Below are 24656 nucleotides of genomic sequence, written 5' to 3'. Positions count from 1 at the left end.
ATATATATATATATTTTAGATAAATGCTAATCTTTGGATCTTTCTATTCATCAAAGAATTCTGAAAAAATATATAAAGTGTTTTAAATATTGATAATAATAATAATAATAAATGTTTCTTAAACAACAAATCAGCATATTAGAATGATTTCTGAAGGGTTGTGTGACACTGATGATCAAGCTTTGTAGTAAATTACATTTTAAAATATATTCAAATAGAAAGCAGTTATTTTAAATAGTACAAATATTTCACAATATTACTGCTTTTGCTGTATTTTAGAAAAATAAATGCAGGCTTGGTGAGCAGAAGAGATTGCTATATACAGAGAGAGGAATATATTTATAAGAGAATATATCTAAATTTCACTGTCAATTAAAACAAAGCTCAGTGACACAACGGGCCACTAAATGAACACCAGTTGAGGCTCCCTTACTGCACTGCAGAGAATCACATCCAAAAATTCGGGGAAGGTCACGTTTGGCGAGGCAGGATGTGTTTGTACTGCGCAAAACCTCAAGTCTGGATTTAAGCCTGACGTCAGGGGTGGCCAATAGCGCTTCTGAGGACAGTAATACAGCACTGATCATTGAGCAGCAAATCTTACTAGCTGAAATGGCTTTCTGTTGAAACATAATGCAGACTTCCAACAGGGGGCGCCTGGCGGTTCAGAGAGCTTAATACTCCATTGAGCTTCATTCAAATCTAAGTACGTTTTTATTGTTTTACTGGAGATCTTTGTATACCTAAACTATAGTATTTTAACCGTATTGAGTAGAAAGATTGGTACATGATATATAAATGCAAATCCGTGAAAGCAATCGATTTTTAAAAATCATTATCGTCGACCCGCAAACGACTGTGATTGGTCTATCCTCATCAGCGCAGAGAAAAGTAACAGTTGACACATGCGTGTGCTACTTTAGCAGGCGTGTTTACCATAGTAATGTTGACAGAAAAGTAAAGAAATAGTAATTGGAAGTGATATAATATTAATAAACATAAAAGGAAACTTGTTATAACCGTTATTTTTAGAAAATGTCATGTTTTTTAAATATGCATCTAATTACATATTAATTAGAAGCAACATCCGGGCCTCTAAGCCACGCCCATTTACAGAATGCGCTTAATACCCACTGCCGTTCTATTTTCTTATTCTGTTTCTACATCACTGATACGCATCTGCATCCCATCGCTCAAGCGCTCGGAGAACAGAGGATACAGGGATGGTGATGATAAACATGCCGAGAAACTGTGTCATATAGACAGCACCTCACTCCGCTTCGCAACTTAGCCAAGGATGCCGACCACGGAGGCAGAGACAGCCTTATAATAGGGCTACAGTCTGCAGGACGCAAAAAGCAGCTTGTGTCTGCAGACAAAACAACGAGGGAGTCTGTGCGGAGCTTACAGGGCATTAAGAGCACCAACTAATCCTGTGCATAGCCAAAAATATAAAAGCGAAGAGCAAAAAACGGGTCTTTGCGTGAAGAAGGAGATGTTCGGGCAAAAGGAGACGCAGCAGCAGTAGGTTTGCAATCGTTTAGTGTTATTTCAATTCATAGCTAGTGGAAATGGGAGCTTTGACAAGCCGACAGAATGCAGGAGTGGAGGAGGTCGATATACCATCCAATTCTGTTTACAGATACCCACCTAAATCCGGTAAGAAAATATATATTATTTTATATTATAATATATTATATTATATTATATTAAAATATTGTGCTTATTCCTTTTATATTATATTTACTATATTATCTATGTAACTACATATATATGTATTTAATATATATTATATGTAAAAATGGCCATTTACCATAAAATTGGCTTGTGGAATTTTGTTAAATATTTTTCTTGCTTCTCCTTGCAATTAAATTGAGAGGGTCCTTCTGTTCAGTTGAACTCCAGAGGGCCTGGGCCACCACCCACTGTGTCTTGGTCAGCAAGTCTGTCTCTGAGAGACAGAGTAGGCCCATAGATGCTTGTCTTTATATTGATATACGGCTCATCATTCCAGTAGTGCAGTGTCTACAGTCTACCGAAATGCACTATAATTAGAACAAATGTCTTGGATGATTTTGTACACAGCAATAAACTGATCTGAAGCAAGCATGCCCGTTGTGTGTAAAAAGAATTTATTGTGACTATTTGATTTTTAGATAACAGTATTTTCCTGTATGTTTAGAAAACGCAGCAGTCATCATGTTAGTTTTAGAAGACATGCAAATGAGATGATGAATGTCAGTGTGTTAACCACAAGTAACCAGATAGTCTATATGTGCAGCTTGGGACTTGTGCCTGATTCTTGCTAGCTTCTGCTCCAGTTTCAAGCTTGTTCATCTATCTACCCTTGTGTCTTCCCATGGCGGTTGCTATCCTCTGTCTGCCCTTGAGCTTGTCTTTCTTTAATCTATTGGTTCTCTAGTCTGCTTTATCCGTCTTCATTTTCATTCTGAAACCTTTCATTTGTCTTGGTGGGAAGAGTGTAGGTGTTTGCATCTATATCTGTTTTTAAAACCATTTATTAGTCTGCTTGTCACTAAAAATTTAAATGTGCATCTGTTATCTATTAAAAGAGATAATTCTAACTGATCTCTTGTTAAAATGACTTGGTGTTGGTGTAATGCAGTTGTCAGGTTAATTAGGATGAAATAACGAAATATAATAAAACCAGTCCAGTTGTTTTTACCCCATTATGCAATCATGTAAAACATTTTTGTGTGTTTTATAGTGTTGAGATATGGTTCGGTACATTTACAATCAAGCTGATGTGCAAAACACTGACTAGATGTGCACTTACAAGTCATAGTTGTGACAAATGTACATATACATATTGTTCAATATCTGTAACACTTAATCTGTTCGTTGTCATGCAGGAAGTTATTTTGCTAGCCATTTTATTATGGGAGGAGAAAAGTTTGACTCAACTCATCCTGAAGGCTACCTCTTTGGTGAAAATACTGACCTCAACTTCCTAGGCAACAGACCAGTTGTGGTAAGATTGCATTTCATTTCCTGGTAACATAGATTAGATGCAGCCATTTTTGACTGATTTTTATAGGAGGTCATGCTCTGTTCATTGATTTTACCTTGTGTGATCTCATTTTCAGAGATGATCGACAACAATATGCCTCATGACTCATTTTTACTTGGTTAGATATTAATCACAGATATTTTAAAATTCATGATTAAAAAAAAAGTTGCATTTGTATATGATGTATAATTTGAAGTATTTTATAATATTTTATATTAACAATTTAAAGACATTTTTAAATGAATTATTTAAACCTATTTTCATAATAATAACAATAATAAAAAGAAGAGGAAGAATTCATATAAATTCATGCATATGCAATATACATATAAACATTTATATTAGAATATTATTTATTTATATTTTCTTTAAAACAGATATTTTACTTGTAATTCTGACTCACTACTTCGCTACTCACTACACTACTTTAATTGAATATTAAAGGTAGGAAAATGTAAATTACTATATGTTGGTGGAAGCTTTATCCAGATCTTTCTGATATGTATGTGTGCTTTTATGAAACCATACATGTATTTTTGTATGCGGTTGGTCTTTTATTTACACTGTATGCATTAGCTGCTAGGCCTGTCTCTGAGCAGACAGGCTAGCGATGCTGTGGATTTAAGCGACAGCTTACCGCAAGTAATACAGAGAGCCACATTCAGTCTGAACTCCGGGGAGGGGGAAGGGGAGGTGACAGGCTCACCCAGTGTTGACCCACACACGAACACACTCTTGATGACTCTCTGGCACATGGGCATGTTTGTGCATTGCATTTTTCCAGGGCAGACTCACACACACACATGAATCAGCACAACGGCTTGTTTGGAGATCAGTGTACATCACCTTCATTGTGATGTGGTTCTGTTTCCAGATTATTTTTCATTTTTTTGCAACATCCTTTGTGTGTATCAGACATGTGAGCGGATAAAACAGAACAAAGTGCTTCTAAAAATATTATAATCAATAACTTTACGCTCACTACTGACTCACTGACTGTGATTTGTAGTTCCCGTACAATGCTCCCCCTCCACATGAGCCAGTCAAGACTCTCCGCAGTCTCATCAACATCCGTAAAGACACTCTGCGACTTGTCAGGTGAGATTTTTCATGGGAAACATTGTTAGTACACCTGATAGAGCTCTTATAGAAATCATGTGATGAGTTCCTGTGTCTAAGTATTTGATAAAACAGCACATTTGGGAAGAATATTGATCATTACAGATCAAGTAGACCTATAACCGATATTTTGATATATAACCGATATATATATGTCTGATGTAAAAATAAAAATAAATGGCAAAATTAAGAACAAAAGACAAAACAAAAATTTTCTTTAAATGCTTTTAAATTATTTTATCGGTAATCGGTTTTGAAAATGAAATTTTGAAAATTTGAAAAAGGCTTAATATCGGCACCAATTGGCCAAACATATGTATATATATATATATCTGACAAAAAAATTATTTAAATACTTATAAATGATTTTATCGTATTTTTTTAATACGTAAAATAAATATGTATATATCAAAAATTGGTTTTGACAATGACAGATACCGCTAACACTAAAAAGGCTTACTATCGGCACCAATAATCGGTCGACCCCTATCTCAAAGCTAAAAGACATGGGCCAAAAGCCACAAAAATATTTAACTATACATATATCGAAATAATAATACAATATATCTAAAATAAATATTTTTTTCGGCAATCGGTTTTGAAAATGACCAATACCGATAACCATAAAAATGCTTAATATCGGCGCCAATAATCAGTTGACCCCTACCTCAAAGCTAAAAGACATGGGCCAAAAGCCACAAAAATATTTAACTATACATATATCGAAATAATAATACAATATATCTAAAATAAATATTTTTTTTGGTAATCGGTTTTGAAAATGACCAATACCGATAACCATAAAAATGCTTAATATCGGCGCCAATAATCAGTTGACCCCTACCTCAAAGCTAAAAGACATGGGCCAAAAGCCACAAAAAATATGTAAATATATATATATATGTATATATATATTTATTTTATAGTCAGATATTTGTTTTTACACTCTTTTTTGTCACTTGTGAACAAAACCTGATGCATTTATTAAATATATTATTTATCTTTCAGTGCATTAACATTTGTTGCTGAAATCTTAGTAAAGTTTGTAATTTTGATTGCAGATGTAGTGAAGACATGAAGCTGCCTGGACAGGAAGTTGGGAAAAGCCACAGCTGCTATAATATTGAGTTTACCTTTGATGCCGACACACAAGTTGCCATCACTATATACTACCAAGCCATTGAAGAGTTTCACAATGGTGTGCCAATGTAAGTTGAGCATTAGACACACCTTGAGTTTTCCTTTTATTATTATTTATTAAGCAAACACTTCAAACTCAGCCTTTACCAGTTGATCAGAGAGTGGCAAGTTGGGAAATGACATCAAAGCTTGGGTTATATTGTGTGTTGTTGACAGATACTTGCCGCAGGACAGCTCTCTGCAGTCAGAGACGGTGCATTTCAAACGTGGCGTCTGCCAACAGTTCTGTCTGCCCTCTCATTACGTCAACTTATCAGAGTGGGCAGATGAGGAGGTAACAGCTAGCTATGACCTTTTGTGTCAGTGATTTTGCTTTTTTTTGAAGAGAGGTTAAAATAGGTCAGACTGAATTAGTCTTAATCTGTTTTATTAAAGAAATAATCGAGCAAATGCATGTTAAATCTAGCAATGTGGTTTATTGTTACACAGCTTTTGTTTGACATGGATAAAGACATCTACCCCATGGTTGTACAAGCAGTAGTGGACGAGGGAGATGGTGAGTTTGATGTAACTGGATATAATATATATGTAAAAATTCATATGGAAATATATATACAAATGTATTGGTTTGTTGTTTGTGCAGAGCATTTAGGACACTCCCATGTTCTTCTTGCAACCTTTGAGAAGGTATGATTTTTTTTTTTTATAAAAAAGAAAATGTTTTGTATTTTTGTACACTAATGCTCAAATCTTTTGTTTTTTTTAAAAATATCTTTGAAGAAATTTCCAATGCTCACAAATGCTTCATTTATTTGATCAAAAATACAGTAAAACCAGCAATATTGTGAAATTTTATTACAATTAAAGTAACTACTTTCTATTTTAATATATTTTAAAATGTAATTTTATTCCTGTGATGCAAAGCTGAATTTTCAGCAGCCATTACTCAAGGTCTTCAGCATAACATAATCTATCAATCCTTCTTATATGTTGATTTGATGCTCAAAAAACATTTCTTATTATTATTAATGTTGAAATCAGTTGCGCTGCTTAATATTCTTGTGGAAACCATGATGCATTTTTTTCTGGATTCTTAACAGCATTTAATTGAAAGATAATTTCTTGAAGCAGTGTACTTGCAGTATAAAATTATTAAATTCCCTTTAAAAAATTATACTGACCCCAAACTTTTAAAAAGTACTCTATATTTAGAAATGTAAGAATTTGCAAAATTTTCCATGTATGCAGTGTTACACATTTCCAAATATCTATGTAAATGTAAAAAAGTGTATTAAAATATTAAATAATATTAAATAATATTACTAGCGTAATTAAAACATGTTATGTTTATTTAACAAAAATAAATTTACTGTGACGATTATTGATAACATAATGTTGCTGTGTTTTTCTCCTAGCATATGGATGGAAGTTACTGTGTAAAACCTTTGAAACAGAAACAAGTGGTAAGGGCCCTCTTACTATTTATGTGAAAAACGCACAGCTATCTTATATCTTACAAAAAGGTCAGCTCATATTAAATGGCTTTTGTAATATAAAAATCTTTGATTTTTCTAAGTGGCAAATTTCCAGTAAACCTTTTAAGCTTCTCATGATTTTATCTTAGGTGGATGGTGTCAGTTACCTGTTGCAAGAGATCTACGGTATAGAGAACAAATACAACAGTCAAGAATCAAAGGTAAGTCATCATCTACATTCACAAAATGAATCAGAATCAAAGACAGTAGAATGATTTAAATGACCAAAATGATTAATATGTGACCCTGGACCACAAAATCAGTCATAAGAGTCACTTATGAAATTGAGATTTATACATAATCAGAAAGCTGAATAAATAAGCTTTCCATTGATGTATGGTTTGTTAGGATATTTGGCGGAGATACAACTATTTAACAGTCTAGAATCTGAGGGTGCACAAAAATCGCCTTTAAAGTTGTCCAGATGAATTTCTTAGCAATGCGTATTACTAATCAAAATTAAGTTTGATATATTTACAGTAAGAAAATTTACAAAATATTTTTATGGAACATGATCTTTACTTAATATCCTAATGATTTTTGGCATAAAAGAAAAATGAATAATTTTGACCCATACAATGTATTGTTGGCTATTGCTACATTTATACCCAAGCTACTTATGACTGGTTTTGTGATTCAGGGTCACATATAGTAAACTGTTTAATAAACTTTATTCTTCACTGTAATATAGTTGCTTCTACTCTCTCCATATCAGTTTAAAAGGACAGCATCTGTTACTTCTAAGCATTTATTCATTAATGAGTATCAAAAAAACGACACACTCACATTTACAGGTGGCTGAAGATGAGATTAGCGACAACAGCGCTGAATGTGTGGTGTGTTTGTCGGACGTGCGGGACACACTTATCCTGCCCTGCAGACACCTGTGCCTGTGCAACGCCTGCGCAGACACACTGCGCTACCAGGCCAACTGTTGCCCCATCTGTCGACTGCGTAAGCACCAACCCCTGTACCAAACTCATTTAACAGGACTCTCTGATTGAAATTTAATTTTGCTTAGATTATATTGGCATTTATAGTGTTGTGATGGATATTTCATTGAATACAAAACTAGACATACTGACACTAGTTTGTTTTAATATAATTTGTTTATTCATATGTTTTTTTATTCTAATTTTGTATTTATTGGCTCATTTCATATTTCTCCTTTTAATTCCTATAGCGTTTCGTGCCCTCCTTCAAATTCGAGCGATGAGGAAAAAACTGAGCCCACTCACACCTACTGGATTCAACCCTGTCATCACCTCACAGACGTCAGATTCAGAGGAGCACTCGGTAACACACTATGTTTGGTTCACAATGTTCAAACAGAACTTTATCTAGAACAAATATATAAAGGGACAGTTCACCCAAAAATGAAAATTACCCCATGATTTACTCAACCTTAAGCCATCCTAGGTGTATATGACTTTCTTCTTTTAGATGAATACAATTGGAGTTATATTAAAAAAACGTCCTTGCTTTTGCAAGCTTTATAATGGCAGTGAATGGGTGTGGAGTACTTTTTATGATGGATGGATACACTTTATAGGACTTCTATTGCACTATTGAATCTCAACAGCCATTCACTGCCATTATAAAGCTTGGAAGTGCCAGGACATTTTTTAATATAACTCCACTTGTGTTCATCTGAAAGAAAAAAGTCATATACATCTAGAATGGCTTGAAGGTGAGTGAATCATGCACCGTCTATTCATACAAAAATACGAAAATGTTGTGACACTTCTAAACTGTACTGTTGTTCACAGCCACATGTATGTTTACTACAGGCATCAGAGCACATCCCACCAGGCTATGAAGCTGTGTCCCTGTTGGAGGCCTTGAACGGGCCCCTGAACCCGTCGCCATCTGCTCCGCCACTTCAGGGCCTCACCAGGGGCCATGTTTCTGGATCTACGCCCACATATGGCAGTGATAGCCACCACACGCCCGCGCGCTCGCTCTCTCCGCTAGAACACTCTGTCAACTCCAGCCAGAATGTGAAACACAAGAAGACTGGCTCCAAGTGAGTAAACCCTAACTGAAGGATCGAATAGTATAGTATTTCAGTATTTCTGTAAAAAAATGTGTTATTTAATGTCTACAAAACATTTGCTGGGTGTTGTTTCCAGTCACATTATAGCTTTTCTTGAAGGTTAAATTATGGGCTTGGGAAGCAGATAAATGAGTCGTTGCTAATCGTGTGTTCTGGGGACTCTCTAGATCCCTCTCCCAGAATTCTTCAGTGCTGCCTGAGGAGGAGGACGAGAAGTCATGCAGTGAGTCTGAAGTGCAAACGTGTAGGAGAAAACTGCATGTCGAACAGCAAGAGGTACAAGCATTACAGTATTTATACATATTTTCATATATTTTTCCATTCAAAATTTTAGGGTCAGTAATAGTTTTTGCATTGATTATACACTATCCACTAGTGATGATTATATATAATACAACATTAGCCTGAGTGTGATTGTTGTATTGTGTGTTCTGCTGCAGTCTGGAGTGACCCCTGAAAGTGACAACATCACCCTGTCATCCTCAGGGGCCATAGATCAGTCCTCCTGCAATGGGACCCCTCTCTCATCCACAATCACCTCCCCAGAGGGTACAGCATTACAGCTATATCTAACTCACTGAAACACACATCAAACCTCACTCATTTACATTGGTTTGTCCTTCTGTTCACTTCCGGTCCTGTTCAGACCCGGTAAGCAGCAGCTTGGCCCAGTCTGTGATGTCAATGGCGTCCTCTCATAGCCAGCACTCTCAGATTAGCACCGACACACTCTCTTCAATGTCCGGATCCTACATGGCTGGTGCCGAGGGAGAGGAGGCCGCAGAGACCCCAGCAGAGAGCCGAGCACCTTCCCAACATGAGGGTGAGGTAAGGCAGTTAGAAGGCTTAGAAAAAGGACAGTTTGTTACTTTTGTTTGTTATTTTCAGATGCTTTAGTTCAAGCTGATATTATAGTGTTTATAAAAAAAAGGTAATTGCTACTTTTTACCTCACAATTCTAACTTTTTTCATGCAATTGTGAGTTTACGTCTTGCAATTCTGACTTTTTTCTCAGAATTGTGATACAAACTCGCAATTCTGACTTTTTTTTTCTCAGAATTTAGATATAAACAAGCAATTGCATGTTATTAAGTCAGAACTGTGATATATAAACTCGCTTTTCTCAGAAATAAAGCTGCAATTCTGAGAAATAGTCAAAATCGGGAGTTTGTATCATGCAATTTTGAGTAAAAAAGTCAGAACTGTGAGATAAAAAAGTAGCCATTACTTTCGTTTATTTTTAATTCAGTAGCGGAAATGAGCTTCCATACTCTGCAGTTGGTAAAACTGCAAAATATAAACTAGCAATTGCAAGTTATAAAGTCAGAATTGCGAGATATAGTCACAGTTATGACTTTTTTCCTCAGAATTGCATGATATAAACTCACAATTGCAAGAAATAAAGTCAGAATTGCAAGATAAAAAATTTAAATTCTGACTATTTTTGCAATTGTGTGTTTGTATCTCAGAATTCTGAGATATAAAATTTTGATATAAATTTTGAGAGGAAGAAAGACTGATATGTTCTCAGAATTAGGAGTTTATATCTCACAATTCTGAGAAAAAAAGTCACAATTGTGAGATGCAAATTCACAATTCTGAGAAAAAAAGTCAGAATTGTTAGTTTATATCTTTTGATTCTGACTTTATTTCTCAAAATTGTGACTTTATTTCTTAGAATTGCGGTTTAAGCTCGCAATTGTGACTTTATTATAACGCAATTGCGAGTTTATATCTCACAATGCTGGGGGAAAAAGTTAAAAAGTCACAATTATCTTTTTTATTTTTTATTCATGGCGGAAACAGGCTTCCATAGTAGACGATGTTCTTCTTTTTAAAGAAATAAAGTTAAATTTATGTTTAAGAGTGAGTGTTGCACTATTTCTAGAGTTGAAACATAGATGTTTTAAACCTCTATAGCTGGTTGAGCACTTGCTTTTCAATTTTGAAAGTGGTTTAAAGTAGTTAAATATAAAAAAATAAAATATCACAATCAGAAGAAAAGTCCACAGTAAAGACATAATAGTTATGCTGAACTTTAAACTATTTCTTATGCATGTTCCCTAGTAAAAAAGTAATATATGTAAGTACATAAATATGTAAATATGTCTGTAGTATACTTAGCATAAAATAAATGCATTTCAAATACAATTTAGTATATTTATTTTTCGTATTTGTATGAAAATTTGTGTAAAAAAAAAATAAAATTTGTATTTTGTACAAAATTTGCTATATAAATACATTTGCATTACCTTTTTCATTGGCTTGAAAATTGGTCTCTGTAAATGCAATCTCTAATAATTTGTTTAAAAAAACAAGTCTGGAGTCTGGAAGTCATCAGAACACTGTAACCAAAATTTTCTATAGCTATAACTATCACCATTGCTCAAACATTCAAACATTTGCTGTTCCTGCAAATCATATATTGTGTCTTACAGAGACCATATTTACATGTGTCCGCAGGAAATCCCCAACGAGGCAAAAGGGCACAACTTTGTGGCTGCCATTCTTGAAGAACAGGATTCGGAGGTGAAACATTCATAGCAAAACACCTTAAAGGGATAGTTCGCCCAAAAATGAAAATTTTGTCATTAATTACTCACCCTCATGTCATTCCCCACCTGTAAACCATCAATTATCTTCAGGACGTAAGTGAAGTTTTTTTTATTAAATCCGAGAGTTTTCTGACCCTGCATAGACAGCAATGCAACTACCACGTTCATGGCCCAGAAAGGTAGTAAGGACATCATTAAAATAGTCAATGTGACATGTGTCCATGGACTATTTAATGATATCCTTACTATGTTTCTGTACATTTCAATTTTCATCAAAAATATCTCAATTTGTGTTCCCGAAGATGAACGAAGGTCTTACGGGTTTGGAACGGGTTTGGGGGTGAATAATTAATGATTGAATTTTTATTTTTGGGTGCACTATTCCTTTAAACCCAGCTATTTGTTGTCTATTAATAATCCTATTAATTCAGCTCTGTATTTTCTTCCTTAGGGAAATGACGTGACTGAGGAAGATTGTGCATCTCCCACCAAAGAACATGGTAATTGTAACCTCAACTACTGGCTGTACTTATTACAACAATGTACACTAGATTAAGGAGAAAAACACTGCAATGTAGGTGGTACTTCATCTACAAGAGCTTGTAAAACTGCCTACGCACATGCTTGATGAATATCTTGTGTTTGGAGGTGGGCCAAAGGTCGCTCACTATATATTTATAAATATCACATGACTCATTTGAGGCAAATGTAGTTTGAATTTCATGTTTTATTTAATAAAATACAAGCACATTTAGCATCTGAATTTAATTAAGTATCCAGCTTTCTGCCTATTATTTTATTATTTATTATGCCAGGTGTGCATCTGTACTAATGCTATATATTCTTTTGAGCTGCTAATTGTTCATTTTAAAAAAATAGTTTGATGATAAAGCTAGTTTAAGGAATTCAGGTTTTGCTTTTGTAACTAATTGGCATTTTGCACAGGCGTTTTTCATCTGTTTCTTATTTAATGTGTTGTATGCTTACTAATGTGAGTCAAAGTGTTTGTCAGTTGTGTTCTCGTGCACGCGCCGATCGCATCCGCTCGCTCTCACATGAGTATGTGTGCATCCATCAACCGAAGCCATCAATAAATGGCTGCCGAGTAGCATCCTGCGCCCCATCGCTCTGACCCCTCACTGCTGTACTCCACTCGGCTGCTCTGCCCTGCCTCGGCTGCTCTTGTTTGACCTCTGACCTCGCTTGCAGGTGGGCGCAGGAGGAGCGAGGTGCCTTGTCCAGAGTTTGACAATAACAATCAGGGGCAGTCTGACACCCACTGTATGACAGGCCTGGACAATGAGCAGCCTCCTGACGGCCGATTCGCTGGTGAGTGGCAACCTCTCGAACATGGACTTGGGTGAGGCGTTTCAAGGTGTCCCTTTTAAAACAGCAGCTGGCTCTAAATCACTATTGGCTTTCTCTGCTCATGCACGTCCTTACTTTGACCCTGCTCTAATTTTGTGTAGCGTTAATTGGTACAATGGCCATGCCCTTTGTGTGTGTTTATGTGTATGTGTGAGTTTATATCATGTATGACTTGTTTCTATCTCTCTGGGTCATACTAATTATGCTAAGTTCATGTTCAGTGTCTGCCAGCTCAAAGTAGCTTTGCGTCTCCCTTCATTTCTACGTTCATCCGTTCATTCTTTGCTCATCCTCCCTCTTTTGCCAGCATATTCTGTTAACACCCAACTCTTGGTTACTGTCATCCAGAGAAAGCATTCTCTCTGGAAGGACAAAAATTAAGCTTTTCACATGATAGTAAAACAGGATTCATCATCGTCATATTTTTATTCATCGTGGTTACTACTCAGTCCAAAATATACAGTCAGCCCAAAAAGTATTTGGACACATAAGCTATACTTAAAGGGATAGGTTACCCAAAAATTACAATTCTGTCATTAATTGCTCACCCTCATCCTTTGTTCACAAATTACACATATTTCTTCAAAAATATCTTAATTTTTGTTCTGAAGATGAATGAAGGTCTTACAGGTTTGGAATGACGTGAGGGTAATTAATGACAGGATTTTTATTTTTGGGTGAACTGTCCCTTTAAAAGTGTCAAAATGTCATTGCATTTTTTGATATCACAGACCCTGGACGTGATGATCCCCTTACAAGACACCGCCTTTCTAAAATTTGTATTTTTGTATATAAGGACCAGTTTAAATTATAAATAATATTATCAACATGTGTAAAATGTTATCTGAAAATATGTAATTTTTTATTAAGTTGACAGTATTTTTCAATAAAATAAAACAATAGTGATTAATCCATGTTTAACATTAAAACATGTTTTAAAATGATTATAATATAATATAATATAATATAATATAATATAAAAATTAATATAATATAAAATTAATAGTCAAAAGTTGCAGAATCTGCAAAATGTTAATTATTTTAACAAAATAAAAGGGATCATACAAAATGCATGTTACTTTTTATTTAGTACTGACCTGAATATAATATTTCACATTAAAGACGTTTACATATAGTCCACAAGAGAAAATAATAGTTGAATTTATAAAAATGACCATGTTCAAAAGTTTATATACACTTGATTCTTAATACTGTGTTGTTACCTGAATGATCCACAGCGTTTTTTTTTTTTTTTAATATTAGTTCATGAGTCCCTGGTTTGTCCTGAACAGTTAAACTGCCTGCTGTTTTTTCTTACTTTGCCTATAAATCTCTGTTATTTTCATTTAGTACTGTCCTTAAGATGCTACAGAAGATACCTACATGTTTCCCAGAACAAAAAATAAGTTACGTTTATCCTGATCTTCTAATTCAAAAAGTTTTCACTTTTCACAATATAATTTAATATAATAGGCATTTATTTGTCTTTTTGCATTTTTACACTTTTTTTCACTGACTGTTTGTGGCCCCTTGAGGGTCCTTGAAAGCCAGTTTAGAAATCTTTAATTTTTGCAGAATGCAAAAGTATGCCATGTGGTTTTATATTTTTATTTAATCCAATGACATTTATACTTTTTAAGTGCTACTTAAGTGTCCATATACTGTTTGTGTTCACTATAAGTAATGTGCCCATTCAAGTCTTGCTTTTAGGGAGAAAATGAAATATGCTTTTTTGAATAGGCACTTAAAAATCGAACATCCTGGTCATTAAAGATAAAAAATTTCAGTGAAAGTGCAGTTTTCTCTTCAAAAGGACCCTATCATCTTCTCTCATTATCACTAAGCACCAAGCTTATCCTCTCTCTCTCAATCTGACTTTCATTTTCTGTGGATGACTGGTTGATTCTCTTGATGTGCTGTAAATGTGCTGTGTTCTCTCTCTTTTCTGTCTCTGGTTTTCCTTCCATCATTTCCCATCTCTCTTTCTCTCTATCTTCCTGGATGTCTGTGGAATGGACAGATGAGGACTCGTGTCCTGTTCACATTGAGGAATAGGTACGGAGCAAGTTAAAAGCCAATGCACAGAGGTCATGGATTCACAAAGAAGTTTCAGTCTTTATGCCATTCACTGTTATCATCAGTGGGATTCTTTATGGATCTGCCTTTTGACCTCTGAGGGTTAAAAGAGCCTTTTCATCATTTACTTAGGATGCATGGTGAATATTCAATAAGGGACATTTCAGTTCACAGAAATCTTGGAGAACAATGGATAAAAGTGTCTTGGTTTGCATGATGGACATTTCAGGCAAAAAGTTTGAAGCAAAAACCATTGATCTCCAAGAGATGCTCCAAATTGGGGAAAAGGATTAGTGAGGCGTTTTTTTCTAAATCACATTTCCACAATCCCATCTTTAATTTACCCTACATTAAACCCACTCAAATTTAATTTGTGTCTTCTCACATGGACTCTTCCCATCCTGTCCATTAGGTCTGTTATACCTCGACGTCTATCGTCACGGACGGGATCCTCACCATGCGTCCACCAGCAACATTAACCTTGAGGAGCAAGGGGTCACCAATGAGGCGTCAAACCCCAAGAATAAATCTCATCGTGGACCCCTAGTTGTGTGAAATCCTCAATCCTCCCAGTCACAGACCAATCCTCCAATCCTGAGAGGGATATCTGCCTCTTTCTTCATGCCACCTCCACCCAAACTCGTGCCCACACCAATTACTCATGGATCAAATCCTAAATGCAAACCAGGGAGAATTGACTGTGTGGTATCTCTTCTCCATTGTGATAGATGTCATGTTTTTAGCGCTCTTTTGGTGTTGATACTTGTGTAAAGCACCACGTTTACACCAACGCTTCACCCCCTCATGTGTACAAATGAAGAGATGACTCAAGCAGGCTCTCCTGATAAAAGACTGGAAAATGAGGACATGATGAAGACTCCAACCTCTGATCCAAGCTTAGTTTCTGTTTTTCAGTCAAATTTCGTGTCAAGGCTGTGCGACTATGCTTTTTAAAAATAATAATCAAATCCTGCTGATCTGAATCAACATCCTTTGGGATTTTCCTCAGTAATGTCACTGAACATTTGAATATTTCAACTTGTACTATTGAAAATCTGCCCAAGATAGATGTAAAAGAGCATCATAACAATCAGTCATGAAATTAACTTTAGAGCAATAACACATTTGCTCACGTTTCTGCCCTTGTCAGTTTGCTGCAGCTCACTTTGAGCTCTACGTACAGCCCTGCATGTTACAAAGACACAAAGCTACTGAGCTGCCTAACTTGCGTTACACATCTGGCCACGGAGACGCTACTGAACTGCTTACTACCAAGCATTTCGAACACTTTGTATAGGAAATGGAAATGTTGGGGAAAACTTGGCCGTGACGTCCACATCCGTGGTCGTAACTCAGAATGCTACTGGTATGTTAAATGTCATAAAGCTACTGTCAAGCTTTTTGTGTGCTGTTTAAAAAAAACTAATGTGTTCATGTTCACATCTGAAGTACAGTCTAGCATAAGCTACAGTTAGTCAGTTTATATCCAAGACTTGAAGCAAAGCTGAAGTAGCTCTACAGAGTTGTGTTGTTGGAGCACTATGCCAGGTACATTGGTATACGAGTGATTTTTGTAATGTATTCCTTTTGAAAAGTGTTGCACTTTCCTATAGGGTTCTTTAAATGAAAGTGTTTACTGAGCTCCAACAGTCATTATTGCAGTGAAAATGAAGGTGAGACTTTAAAAAGTGTGCCACTAACTTGAAAAACAATCAACAACTTTTAGTTTCTCGACAGTTCTGCCAAACCAAATTCATAGTGTTTAAACTTGCACTTTGTTTTTAACAGTGGTACGTTAGTGGTTGTTTTACTTAACAGAAATCTTCTACTGACCTATGGGTTCTCTTAGGTCACCAAAAAGAAAATTCCCAAAATAACATTGGACCCCGCTGACTTTGATTGTGTTCCACAGAAGAAACCTTACAGGTTTGAGACGACATTTAAAGGATTTGTTCACTCCATAAATTAAAATTTCCTGATAATTTACTCACCCGTATATCATTTGAGATGTTTGTGTCCTTCTTCAGTCGAAAAGAAATTACGTTTTTGAGGAAAACATTCCAGGATTTTTCTCCATATAGTGGACTTCAATGGAGATCAGCAGGTTGATCAAGGTCCAAATTGCAGTTTCAATGCAGCTTCAAACGGCTCCCAACTGAGGAGTAAGGGTCTTGTCTAGCAAAACGATGGGTCATTTTTCTAAAAAAATTAAAAATTGATATACTTTTTAACCACAAATGCTCATCTTGCACTAGCTCTGCATCCACAACATGTAGGTGGAAGCACCAAGCCAGTGTTTACAAAGAGAATGTGCAAAGAATGTGTCAAACGCCCTTTACAAAAAAGGTAAAACAATGATGTTGGACGATTTTGAAGTTGGAGGAGAAAATGAAATTTTGAGTTTTTCACCCCACCCTACATTTCTGAATCAAAACGCACAGACGAAGATCTAACCACACGTGACTTTTCCAACTGATTACACAGTGTGTTTAAGGAGAAGTCTACTTCCAGAACAAAAATTTACAGATAATGTACTCACCCCCTTGTCATCCAAGATGTTCATGTCTTTCTTTCCTCAGTTGTAAAGAAATTATGTTTTTGGATGAAAACATTTCAGCATTTTTCTCCATATAATGGACTGATATGGTGTCCTGAGTTTGAACTTCCAAAATGCAGTTTAAATACGGTTTCAAACGATCCCAAATGCGGTTGTAAACGATCCCAGCCGAGAAAGAAGGGTCTTATTTATCGAAACAATCTGTTATTTTCATTAAAAAAAATACAATATATTGTATGACAAGGGGGTGAGTACATTATCTGTAAATATTTGTTCTGGAAGTGGACTTCTCGTTTAAGAGAGTATAAATTTCTACTTTTTTTTTCACTATATGGAGAAAAATCCCCAGAATTTCGACTGAAGAAAGAAAGACGTGAACATCATGGATGACATGGAGGTGAGTGAACTAATCCTTTAAGGTGGGTAAATGAAAAATTTTTTTTTTTTTTTTTTGGTGTACTATCCTTTTACGATCATTTCCACAATTCCTTCATTTTCTTGTTTTGTTAGCACTTGTCTGGACTTTCTGAATGAAGAAGGATTCACAGTACAATCAAATAGTGATTATTACTCTTCTATAACTCTTAAAATGTATTGTACTTTGAGAACCAACGAAGCTTTTCCTTTGTGTGGAAAATGTTTATTTTTTATTTTTTTATGTTAGCTTAGCTCTTGTTATCGTTGTAATAGTCTGTTCGATGTGTTGTTTACTGTAGTATATGAATGGTGTGAAATTTCTCCAAACGGGATTGTATACATCACACATGCACTAGTAGATTTTCCCTTGACAGCAGATAATGCGGTGCATGTGGTAAGCGCATGGTAGTTGCAGTCAGAAAATAGAAATCCTCCACCTTTACATTTGCACTATACGTCTAGCCCTTCCGCACTGAGCTTGCACACTGTGTAAGCAACAGGTACCGAGTCACAAGACAAAGCAATACAGCTGCATAATAGCACGTTGTTGTCTGCAGGCAATACAGATAAACTTAGCCATGCATTGAATGTTTTACAGCAGAATGTCACATTTACCTGCAGAGATAAACATCTGTGGAGTAACATGCGTAAAGCATGGATCATTTCAAAGGGGTTTTCTCTAGTTTTATTATCTGTATTGCTTTTGTTCTGTCCTCTTTCTGCACCAAGAGGAGTGACTCTAAGCTAAACCTACTTGAGGAATGGGTTGCATCAATTCACTTTTGTAGAATGAAGATTACAAAATGTCAAAAACACAATAAACTTTTTCTTAAAAACAAGATTTTTGTTTCTTTGTAATTGCGAAAATTTAGTAAAAGGGAAAAATTAGGTTAGATTCCCTTTACCAACACAAATCAGTGACAGCAGAATATCACATTTGTGAGGAACAATAGCCTTCATTATCCTACAAAAATGTTTTATGGCACTCAGGGGAATGATGTTATCCCCTATTATTGCTCATTTCCCATCCATTTTCATCTTGTACTGTTACATAAACACAGGCAATGAGTGGGACAGTTACCAGTCGTCTGCTAACCAGAGGAGGTCCCGCACTGAGAGTTGGATATGAGTTCTTTTCCTGTCTGTGTTATCTGTCTACTTTTTTTAGTGGGTGAGTAAAGCTTTTGTTATTAATGAACTCCTTTCACATGGCTAAAATTCATGTTTTGGACATCTAAAACTGTATTAATATATTTCCTGGCTTGCAGATTTAGTGTGCGCTAAACAAGTGTGCAGTGAGCAAGATGTCCTGGAATATTTAAATCTTACCAGAGACAATGAAAAATTCACAACTTGCCGTCCTGCACTGGATTGGACACACCCCACCATTGTGTATTTTGATATTTACCTCTACGGCATCCTTTCTATGGTATGACTGCAAACAGCCAACAAATGTTCAAGTGTTCAAGAACCATTATTCTCTGTCTATTTTATATATATACATATATATTTACTTTGCAGATTGAAAAATCTCGGATCTTTGTACCTCTTTTATGGATGTGCATGGTAAGTGTTAAACAGGAAGTCTACAAATGTGTTTTTAGAATTATTTTTTGCATTATGCTGCATAATTAAAAAAATAAATAATTTTATGAAATAAATTAATTATTGTTTAAATATGTAGAATTTTTTTTTAATATTTATAGGAATTTCTTTTTTTAATCATGCATTTGGTTTTGCTCACTTAGAGTTGGAACAATGAACGAATCTCTTGGGATCCTAAAGATTTCTGTGACATTACAAGTGTTACTTTGCCAACAGAGATGCTTTGGAAACCAGACCTTTATGTTCATGAGATGTGAGTATATTCAAATGATATATCTAGATAGTTTTTTCTTACTTTGCTTAATTGAAGAAAATCTAAAATGTATTATCTGGTTTTATTTTGTTTGATAAAACTCATTTTTCATGCCATGTAGAAAACTTAATTTATCAACATGTTTTATTGCAGAAAGGGAAGATGGACCACTGAACCCATATTTGTATATCACTCATGATGGAAATGTGAAGATGGAGGACGACCATAAAATTGTCAGCACCTGCATAATGAATGTACACAAATTTCCTTTTGATACCCAAAAGTGCCACATCACAGTGTCTTCAATTAGTTACTCAGGTGAGTGCACATTTAAAAGCAAATATTCCTTACAAATAAGGATGCATGATACTAAAATCTGACTAATATGACAAGCCAATATTGGTACCAACATATTGTGCATCGTCTTATATTTTGTAAACAATTGCTATGATTGCTATACAGTTTTAGTGCATTCAAACTTGTATCTTTCACTTATCTTCTTATCTTATATACTTATAATGTATCATTTTTAATCATTGTATCTTAATGCTGTTGCTTTCCATCATTGAAAAATCCCTGCACGCATTCAGTGTCACACTGTACCAAGTTGGTTTTCTTTATATGAAACAGATAAAGAAATAAAGCTGATTCCTGCATCCAATTCGTCAAAGGCGACAAAGGTAGCTCGAGAAAGCATATTAACAATGGGAGAATGGGAGTTCCTAAACATATCCGTCTCGCTCCAGAATGAAAGCTATGAGGGGGAAACATATGACAGGATAAAGTACACGGTACTAACTCACCCAAAAATGAAAATATGCTGAAAACTTACTGACCCTCAGGCCATCCAAGATGTAGATGAGTTCGTTTTTTTCCCAGAACAGGTTTGGAGAAATGTAACAGTAGGCTGCATCACTTGCTCACCAGTGGATGCTCTGCAGTGAATAGGTGCCCTCATGAGAGTTCAAACAGCTAATAAAGATAAGATAAGTCCGAAATCACGTGTTACCTCTCGTGACTTCCGGGTCCAAACGCTTTCATCAGATGACAAGGGAAAACAACAAACGGTGCTAATTATGCACTCACAAGGTGATAATACTACCAAAAGAAATTATAATATTTCATACCGAAATCCCAGATAGCCAGACAATGAAAATATAAATATGAATGTAAATAAATAAACATAAAAATTATTTGTGTTTGGGACACTCTGAGCACAGAGACTGTAGTGTACACTGTAAATTTAAAAAAACATTTAGCTTAAAAGTTTAATATGAATAAACAGTGCTCATAAACGACTGCTGAGATAGTATTCTCAAGTGCAGTGAGTTGGGGTTTGGACCCGGAAACAACATTCGTTGGTGCGTTTGTTGGACGCATTATGTCACCACTTAACAAGTTTTTCACTACACGTCATCAGACGCCCATATTGGTGGCACTGTACGTAAACAATGCCACTGAACGGAACGAAACACATATTTTGCTGATTATTGCTTCTGAAAATGGTCACTTATTGTTATGTTTATGTTTATGTTTATGTTATGTAAAAAACTGCTAAAACCAGCCTAGGCTGGTTGGCTGGTCTTAGCTGGTTTTAGCTGGAAGTAGCTGATTTTAGTTGGTCTCCCAGCCTGGTCAGGCTGGTTTAAGCTGGTTTCCCAACCTGACCAGCTAAGACCAGCCTGGCCAGCCAAGGAAGTGGCCAAAGCCCCTCTAAAACCAGCCTACCGACCAGCTAAGACCAGCCTGGATGACCAGCTAAAACCAGCCAACCATCTTAGGCAGGGCTGTACTAATTGGTCGGGCCAGAAAAACCATTTGACAGACTGCCAAAAGTTATAACAAATCAAGGAAAAGAGTTCATAAAGCTGTCTGAGGAACAAAAGGCGTTTGTGGTTGGCCAAACTGAACTAGGATTTCCAGGGCAAAAATATTGACAACATTCATGTTTGTTCTTAGAATTTCTGGTTAGGTAGGTGAAATATTAGCATAATATTTTGTTTAATACTGATCGCATCTTTACCACCTTTTACCAAGTTTGTCAAAATATTACACCCTTTTCTGCGTACTAAGTTCTTCTCTATATGATTTAGCAGCTTCCACATGTTTTTTTCTGTGGTGTAAACAGCATAAATTAGCAGAACTAAGTATTCAGTAGTACATTATCTGTGCAATCCATGCTGTTGTTTACATTAGAGTATCGCCAATATGGCAGCGCATTTGCATCTGCGACTAAATCGTGACACAAGTGCAACCCTTTATAATCCACATGACTCCAGTCTATCATGTCTTGTGAAGTGAAACGCTGCATTTTTGTAAGAAACAAATCCATCATTAAGGCGTTTTACAGGTCTATAATGCATAACGCTTTCTCCAGTGAAAACGTCCAGAAGAACCATTGGTAAGCAAATGATACACCGTCTTTACACCGGATGCAACTGTTGTCGCGTCGTGTCGGACTGTTGGAAATCATTTGAACTTTGTGTTAGTATGTCATAAATAAAACAAGGCAGTTTACTGTTGGAGATTTGTCATGTCACGTCGCACAGAGACGCGTCTAGTGCACAGCATCGGTGATTATGGGATTTTGTCGTGTCCCACCGCTCGCGTCCGGTGTAAACACGATGTAATGCTAAATTTTTCCAAATTTGCTCTGATGAAGAAACAAACTCATCTATATATTGCATGGCCTGAGGGTGAGAAGAACAGATTTTCATTTTTGGATAGACTAATATTTCTTTTTCCATTCCAGAGATGAGCCTTAGATTTCTCACCTCCCTCATCTTTCCTCTTTAGATTTCACTCAGAAGGATGCCCCTGATGCATTTCATCAATTTTCAGCTACCTATATTGTTTTTCCTCGTTTTGGACCTAGCTTCTTTTTTCATCCCAGATAGAGGGGAGAAATTGTGCTTTAAAGTGACTGTGCTACTGGGGATCTCAGTACTTTTACTTATCCTAAATGACATTCTGCCATCCAAATCTCACAGATGTCCTCTGATAGGTAAGACATCACTCATTTTAAGGACATTTTTCTTAATATAGATATATATTACAGATATCATATACAGTTTCATATAAACTCCCTCTTCTGTTTTGTGCAGCTGTGTATGTTGTTGTCATCTTTTCTTTCATGTTGCTGAGTCTTCTAGAGACAATTTTGGTGGTATACTTAATAAATATAAACTCTGAACAAGACGCAAAGGAGGTTCAGAGACCTGACGATCACAACTCTGACACAGGTATACACATTTTTCGCACATCACAATGATAAGTTTCTGACTTTATGGTCATTAGACTGGATTTTTCTTTCAGATAACCGGAAAACAGACAGTAATGATTGCATCTGTTACTCTGGAGTGGAAGCTCCCCTTGACTCTCTGATGTTGAAGGAAATATACAGCAAAGAAAGTATGAATGATGTGCAGCTATTGCAGCTGATCCTAGAAGAGCTTCAGACTATCAAACAGACTCTTGTTCCTGATACTTTAAAAGCCAAAACTGATCAGATTTACTGGTTAGGACTGGCCAAATGTATTAACAGGGTTTTCTTTGCGGTTTATCTAATCTCAGTTTCTCTCTTTCTTGTCTTCATCGTTCAAGAGTCGAAAGCTGAGTAGCTTCAAACTCGAAAGCTAAATTAGGGGTTGATATTACATATATTGCATTACATACCAGTATTATATACATTTTTTCTTCCTGTTGAGAGCACTGTAGAAGGAGCTGCACCTATATTTCATTGATTTTCTGATGCATTTCTACAGAGCTAAAAAGAATCACCAGTGTAGAAACCATGATCCAGAGAAAGAAAACAAAGAAGTTTATTTTGTCGGGGAAGTGCATGATATATGTTCTGCTATAGGCTATCCATGAAAGCATGATTGTTCTTTATCCAGTGTATATATATATATATATATATATATATCAGCAACGCTGAAATAAAGTTACAAATTAACCACCCTTTTAAGAACCAGGCCTGCACCTGTTGGCCTACCTCACCATATGCGCTTTGTAATACTACTTAATATTTTGTAAAATAAAGCATGCTTTAGTAAATCACTGAAGAATATTGTGACAAAAACTGAAACAAATCTAAGACATTCTCTCTGAGAGAACTGGCAGGGAACCATGTTTAACAAAATGCAAAAAGTTAAACTGGTAGCTTTAAACTTTCAAGCTACAACCACCAAACTCAGCTCAGACCTTTAGACTATTCTGAAGTTAGTTGCTATATCTTTTCAGACTGGTCTGGGTTATGCTTTCTCTAAAAATGATGATTAAAACCTGGAAAAAGCTGGTTTTAACTGGTTTTAGATGGTTTTTTTGCTGTTTTGTTAAATGTACTGGTTTTATTGTTTTTTTGTTTGTTTGTTTTAGCTAAGTCAGCTGGTTTTAAATGTAAAAAAAAAAAAAAAAGTTTTTTTTAAGTACATTTTAGCTGGTTTTTAGCCGGTTTTCACTAAATGAACTGGTTTTAAGCTTTTTTTCTAAATCAGTTGGTTTTAGCTGTTCTTGCTAAATTGAATGGTTTTCCTAAATCAACTGTTTTTTTAACTGGTTTTAGCTGTTTTTTGGTTGTTTTTTGCTAAAGCAGCTGGTTTTCATGTTTTTACATGTTTTTTTTTTTTGATTAGATTTTTTTATTTGCTAAATCAGCTGGTTTTCCTAAATCAACTGTTTTTTAACTGGTTTTAGCTATTTTTTGGTTGTTTTTTGCTAAAGCAGCTGGTTTTCAACTTTTTTATTTTAATCAGCTGTTTTTTTGTTTGTTTGTTTGTTTGTTTGTTTTTAGATTTTTTTTATGTTGGTTTTGGCTGTTTTTAGCTGTGTGTGTGGTTTTTTTTTTCTTTTTCTTTCTTTTTTATTAACCAGTTGGTCTATAGCATTTTTTTTTTCTAAATTTAAGATTTTAACAAAATTTAACATAATATGTTTTTACATTTT

General features: G+C 35.5%; 2 protein-coding genes across 6 annotated transcripts; both read left to right on the top strand.

The window, feature by feature from the left end:
- The first annotated feature begins 282 nt into the window (after positions 1-282).
- Positions 283-18506, top strand: rnf157 (ring finger protein 157). Of its 5 annotated transcripts, XM_051124546.1 has the most exons (20): positions 283-1659; positions 2874-2992; positions 4041-4129; positions 5212-5358; positions 5507-5624; positions 5780-5846; positions 5934-5977; positions 6706-6753; positions 6915-6986; positions 7620-7779; positions 8009-8121; positions 8616-8851; positions 9049-9157; positions 9322-9430; positions 9528-9709; positions 11345-11410; positions 11888-11936; positions 12646-12765; positions 14825-14859; positions 15293-15421. In XM_051124546.1, exons 1-19 carry the CDS (start codon positions 1572-1574, stop codon positions 14857-14859), a joined length of 1971 nt encoding a protein of 656 aa, XP_050980503.1. In that variant the 5' UTR covers positions 283-1571; the 3' UTR covers positions 15293-15421. The 5 variants fall into 5 exon arrangements, 4 of the variants coding, with proteins under 4 accessions (XP_050980503.1, XP_050980505.1, XP_050980504.1 ...); XM_051124548.1 differs by lacking the exon at positions 12646-12765; XM_051124545.1 differs by lacking the exon at positions 14825-14859 and having other exon boundaries at positions 284-1659; positions 15293-18506.
- LOC127174215 (5-hydroxytryptamine receptor 3A-like) lies at positions 16168-23894 on the top strand. The gene is made up of 10 exons (XM_051124549.1): positions 16168-16246; positions 18916-19025; positions 19123-19283; positions 19376-19420; positions 19603-19714; positions 19863-20030; positions 20343-20503; positions 22509-22716; positions 22817-22954; positions 23028-23894. The coding sequence occupies exons 2-10, from the start codon at positions 18980-18982 to the stop codon at positions 23330-23332; spliced, it is 1344 nt and encodes a 447-aa protein (XP_050980506.1). The 5' UTR covers positions 16168-16246; positions 18916-18979; the 3' UTR covers positions 23333-23894.
- Positions 23895-24656: the final 762 nt, after the last annotated feature.

Source organism: Labeo rohita, chromosome 12 (genome assembly GCF_022985175.1).
Source record: "Labeo rohita strain BAU-BD-2019 chromosome 12, IGBB_LRoh.1.0, whole genome shotgun sequence".
In the NCBI taxonomy this organism is placed as follows: domain Eukaryota; kingdom Metazoa; phylum Chordata; class Actinopteri; order Cypriniformes; family Cyprinidae; genus Labeo; species Labeo rohita.
Note: the sequence above shows the minus strand (reverse complement) of the source record. Positions and strands in the feature narration are given on the sequence as shown.

Excerpts from the sequence above, each read along its gene's own strand:
- rnf157 (XM_051124545.1), top strand. The coding sequence starts at position 1,572 with ATGGGAGCTTTGACAAGCCGACAGAATGCAGGAGTGGAGGAGGTCGAT. Across the intron at positions 6,987-7,619 it reads ACAACAGTCAAGAATCAAAG|GTGGCTGAAGATGAGATTAG; the intron begins GTAAGTCATCAT and ends TCACATTTACAG. Across the intron at positions 7,780-8,008 it reads TTGCCCCATCTGTCGACTGC|CGTTTCGTGCCCTCCTTCAA; the intron begins GTAAGCACCAAC and ends TAATTCCTATAG.
- LOC127174215 (XM_051124549.1), top strand. The coding sequence starts at position 18,980 with ATGAGTTCTTTTCCTGTCTGTGTTATCTGTCTACTTTTTTTAGTGG. Across the intron at positions 19,284-19,375 it reads TCTACGGCATCCTTTCTATG|ATTGAAAAATCTCGGATCTT; the intron begins GTATGACTGCAA and ends TTTACTTTGCAG. Across the intron at positions 20,504-22,508 it reads ATGACAGGATAAAGTACACG|ATTTCACTCAGAAGGATGCC; the intron begins GTACTAACTCAC and ends TTTCCTCTTTAG.